Raw genomic sequence first — 5,506 nt, 5'->3', positions numbered from 1 at the left:
TGTTTACTGATGTAAAGCCCTAACTGTTGCCAAAGGTAATTATGTGCACATTCCTATATATTTACATCTGGTTCATGATTCAGAAGCTGAGTCTGTTTTTAGTGTAACTGCTCAGTTGCCACCAACTAGAAACTTTAATGGACAAGGAAAAAGCAACATTTCAATCCCACCAAATCATCGGATACAACAGGTGAAGTAATCAAAAAGTTAACCAAAAACCTGCTTCTGACTATGATACATTATTGGTTTTTAAATATATTTCTAAATACTTCTTATGTACCAACCTTTGTGATTGAGTGCCTTTTTGATTTTCGATCATGTATCTTCAGGGTTATATTGTATGTATTTTGCATTTTTTTTGTTTGATCATCTGACCATGACACCAGTAGGATATAATCAGTTTTGTGTAGCATTTTGCCTAGTGAAGACCAGGATAATGTCAAAACAATGATTTTTGAGAGCTTTGATCCATTTTTGCTTCAGAATCTTAACATTCTTTTCAGTTTTTTAAACTATAAATGTAGTTGTTCCTAAAGCCAATGCTTTTAATACACACCAAATACATAAATAAATAAATGACCACCCATCTTCAGTTAATGCAATTTTTTCTTAAATAGCAGTAAAATAGCACAAAGTAGCACAAATAGTTTTTTTTTTCGGTCAGATTATTTACATTTCTGTACTAGTGAATTTGTAAAAAAGAAAAAAAAAAAACCCACTAAATTTAAATTAGCATCAAAGCACAGAAACAGACTATTTAGTTCTCAAACAGTTTTGTTTAATTGATTCACTTGTAAAGATATACTGATCACAAATTCATACAACCTTATGACACCTTAGGGTAAGTCAGTCACTCAAAACTGTGCTGCTGCCACCTATCAGTGATGCCAGAGTACATCACATCTTAAACTCAAGGATTCATTCTTCCCATGAATCTCCATATTTGTTCTTCTTTACTGAAACATAAGGAACAGATGATGTAAAGGTTTAATCATTGCTTCATGTTATTTTAAAGAAATTATATGTATTTAGAAAACAGTCCCTAAACTACTTCTAATCTGTGTGTATTTACATAGATTTACTTTAGCAATTTACCCTCTTTCATGGGCCTTTCTGGTTCCTTCTCTGGTGGTGTTTTGAGCAATGTCTCAGCCTTCTGAGTGAGTGTGACCTCATAGTTCTCTCTGTTTTTGAGTCTCAAGTCCTCATAGAGGATAGGTTTTCTCCTGGGCTGCTCCTCTTCCACATATGACTGGACTGAAGGTGAGGGACAAACAATAGAAACAAACATAAACAATGTGTACACTACAACATACTTTGTGGACTTACTGAGAGACAAAGTTATTAGCAGAGAGAAAATGTTCATTATAACTGAGTCAGTAAAATGATTCGGTTTCAATAATTAGCTTAGCATTATTTAGCTCAGCCATCGCTAAGTATTAATCATCTTTTTATAGCACATCCAAATCTATATTAATGCTCACTTAATCTAATTTTTTGAGTTTTTATGGTCACCACAGCAAAATTGTCAAGTATTTTAAATGACTGATGCCTGAAGCAAATTTTGCAAGAGAAACACAAAATACATTTGATGGTTCTAAAAAAATAAAAATAAAAAAAAGTAATGATTTAATACATTTCCATGTTTGAATGTTATAGCACAACTGAATTTTAGACTGTAATGGAAAAATGAGTTTCAATGATTGATTATTGTTACTGATTATGATTTTTATTGTTTCTTACTGTATTCTTGGTTTTTCAGATGTCACAGGTTTTCATTTACAGGTTGATTCACAGCGTTCACAACGGAGCTCATGTGTTTTTCATAATCATATCTGATATTTATGTTCTTCCTGACCTTGTATAGTTTGACACTAAGGGACACGGTGTTCTCAAGGATGTTGGTGAGGAGTATCTGGGAGAAAGGTTCCTTAGGACACCAAGTGTGAGGAAGGGACAAGTATAACAGAGCATACCCAGGATGGAGGGTTAACTATCAAATGAGAATATAGAGTTTTAGAATATAGCCTTATTAGGGAATCACTTTGTAGAACAATAGATAAGTCTGTACTCCCCTGATTATGTGAATGATTATTTGCATTTACTTTACATGTCTGTATAAGTAGTGGCCTCAGCCTAATAGGAGTTGAGCAACTTGAGAACAACCGGTGAAGACTCTGATCAATTATGTTCTATTCTGGTTTGCTCCTTTCTTGCAAGAAATATATTCAGAAAAAGACAATTTGTCTGCACTCCCTTTATTGCTCCTCCAACGGGTTATGCCACAAGACAAAACAAGACATTTAATGGGATCTGAGAAACTATGATACACATTCATTTACTCTGATGACAGAAAATAATATGCAGCTATAAAAATAATTGTTCATTTTCCAGATGGTCATTATTGTGTGGTTTTTGTAAAGCTCATAGCTCATACCTGTGGCACCTGGACTGCTGAAGTCATCTGCTCTGCCCATTTGCATGGGTGGCTCTGGACTGTAGTCATATTCATAATCTCTGGTGTGGGTGGGAGTCTGACTGTGTGTTTCTGCTGGCTGGAACATGGTGCCAAATGATGTGGTGTCTGGGTCACTCAGCTCTGACTGAGGACCCTTGGGCCTGAAGAAAGAAAAACACAATCAGAGGAGAGTATTCAGCTGTAAAAACATTAGGTAAGTCAATCTCACGTGGCCAACATTTAATGAGGATAAACTCTGCTGCGCGTATTACTCACTGATGTGGAGGCAGCCGTGTCCTCTGTCTGAGGGCTTCTCCTAAAGGGGAGTTCTCCAACCTCTTGAACTTCTCCTGGCAAGTCTTCATATATGACATTTTCCCAGCCAGGTAGCCACAGAAACCAACAACTGAGGAGACAAACATGCTCAAACAAATAATTAATCATGCATACAACACACTTAAAGTATCAGCAATCTGACAGCATTTCTGCCATAAATACTTGCGCTTTCATTTCTAGGACATGAGACATATTCCTAAAAAAAGTACAGTCATTAATATGAAAATGATGCACTGAAGCTTCTCAATGACTGTTGATTTCACACAGGTAAAATAAGTAATTACATTAGGTACGACTATTCTATTAGCATTAGTCTTGCATCACTCCTCTTGTTGAAACTGTTTTAGAGGTGTTGATTTAACTTCATGGAGATTTCAGACTGTAGTTTGTGATGTATTCAAAATGCTTAATATTACTCAAGAGGTCTTTCTGACATTTACTGTAATTGTCCAGCTTTAACATGAACTTACAGGCCACTTTGGGTAGAGATCCAAATCTTGGCGACGCAGACAGGGTTCCTACAAATGAAAAACAATGGATTAAAGTTCAATTTGTTTTTATATTTATCTTACATGTATTTTGTTGATTCCACCAGGGGCGACTGTAGAATCAGACTTTTAGGGGATGCCCTGCACCCTTAAGAAGGTGCCATTTAAACAAGGCCTTGGTCCTCTCTCCCATTGTCTCCATCACTGTCCTCCTCTCTCCTTTGTGCTGTCAACCAAACATCAAACTTAATCACAGAATCTATAATCAATAAGCAGTATGAATTGATCCATATTGGTTTATAACATTATTCTAATGGAATATTGGGTTGATATAAGCAACACAAGTCCATCTATGGAAGAACAGATTTCCAGTTATTGAGGGTTTGCCTGTGCCTGGATTCAATGTCCATAAATGTCCATTATTTTATTTGGTATTATTGCATATTTTATATTGTATTTTCATTAACTTTACTTTTGTTCTGTCCTTTCATAACTTACTTGGTGTGGTACAGAGCATAGGAACAAAACAATTCCCTTGCAAGGGATTAATGAAGTATTTCTGTTTCTGAATAAATTTTCTGTGTAACTTCACAGACCTTATTTTTCAATTCCATCATAAAAACTGTATGCAGCTCACCAGTAGTTTGTTACTTTGCCATGTGGAGCAAAGTAATATAACATGACATACAACTGACTTTTCTTTATCCGTTAATGAAGAAGAATAACAATCCAGTGTCTTCATGTGCCGGTCTCAAGTCCAGGTAAATGCAGAGGGTTGTGTCAGGACATCCGATGTAAAATTTAAGCCAAATCAAACATGCGAATCATAGATACAACTTCCATACCAGATCGGTCGCGGCCCGGGTTAACAACGACCGCCACTGGTGCTCTTGACTTACAAGGTGCCAGTGGAAATTGGACTACTGTTCGTCGAAGAAGGAAAGAAGGAAGGCATGTTCATGGGCAAAGAGAGAAGAGGAAGGGCAGGAGTGTAGGACTTAGAGTAGGAACTTTGAATGTAGGGACTTTGTCAGGGAAACTAGAGAGGTGGCTGATATGATGGAGAGAAGGAAGGTGGATATCTTGTGTGTTCAGGAGACCAGGTAGAAAGGTAGCAAGGCTTAATCATGTTAGATGTTTTGGAGAAAAAGCCAGGGAAGCCAGATTGAGATGGTTTGGACATGTTCAGAGGAGGGACAGTGAATACATTGGTAAAAGGAGGCTGAGGTTAGAGCTGCCAGGAAGGAGGCCTAGAGGAAGACCAAAGAGGAGGTTCTTGGATGTAGTGCAGGAGGACATGAGGAGAGTTGGTGTGGGTGTGGAGGATACAGAGGATAGGGTTAAATGGAGGCAGTGGCGACCCCTGAAGGGAGCAGCCGAAAGGAAAAGAAGAATAACAAGCTATAGCTAAAACAATACAGTTTTATCAGTTACAGCAGCTAACGAGTTTGACAATATTCTGTATTTGCTTTTCAACTTGTGGATTTAACCTGCACCATGACATCCATCCCTACCTCCTTCTCCTTCACTGCTTTCACATGCAGGACATGTGAAAACAAGAGTAGTTAATAAAAGGCCTAATGATTCATTACATTATTATTATTATTATTATTATTATTATAATGTTTAGGGGTGGTGAGGTTGTTGAGCCCCCCTAAAAGGGTCTACATTCGCCCCTGGATTCCATCCCATAATAGATAGTATTACCTCTGGCAACCAGGGCCTGGGTGACAGCCATGCTGACCACAGAGAAGGGCATCGCTGTGAATGAAGCGTGTTAATCTCAGACTGAATGCAGGACTGTAAGACAAACATCTTTCCTCCTCACAGCCTCACAAACAAGTCTGACCTCAACGTGCAAGACTGACTTACACCTGAACCAGAAGCTCTCCTGGTTGCACTCTCTGAACACCCTCCTCTCCTCTTCCGTGGGGATGTAGTCCATGCCCACTGGCGCCTGCAGATTAAAGCACATTCAAACTGTCAGCATGTGAAGCTTTTATCAGAGCTAATGAGCTAATGATGAGCTAACACCTTAGCAACTCACTTGCGCTCCTCTGTGCTGCCGCTCCTCCAGAAACCCCGTCGTGGTGGACGACATGTTCAGGAAAATGTCCGAGATAATGTAAAGTTTTCAGAGCATGTGGGATAAATAGGTTTAAACCACTCTGCAGACTGACTCCTCTAATGTTTGGTACAATGTCGTGGCGCCAGCTAACGTTGC

General features: G+C 38.4%; 1 protein-coding gene across 1 annotated transcript; it reads right to left on the bottom strand.

The window, feature by feature from the left end:
• Positions 1-756: 756 nt before the first annotated feature.
• On the bottom strand, positions 757-5,506 carry LOC113128754 (OCIA domain-containing protein 1). The gene is made up of 8 exons (XM_026304295.1): positions 5,330-5,506; positions 5,155-5,239; positions 4,990-5,043; positions 3,265-3,312; positions 2,735-2,864; positions 2,438-2,619; positions 1,096-1,257; positions 757-956 (listed from the first exon to the last, which is right to left on the bottom strand). The coding sequence occupies exons 1-8, from the start codon at positions 5,381-5,383 to the stop codon at positions 919-921; spliced, it is 753 nt and encodes a 250-aa protein (XP_026160080.1). The 5' UTR covers positions 5,384-5,506; the 3' UTR covers positions 757-918.

This window comes from Mastacembelus armatus, chromosome 1 (assembly GCF_900324485.2).
Source record: "Mastacembelus armatus chromosome 1, fMasArm1.2, whole genome shotgun sequence".
Lineage (NCBI taxonomy): Eukaryota > Metazoa > Chordata > Actinopteri > Synbranchiformes > Mastacembelidae > Mastacembelus > Mastacembelus armatus.
This window is presented reverse-complemented; position numbering and strand designations above follow the sequence as displayed.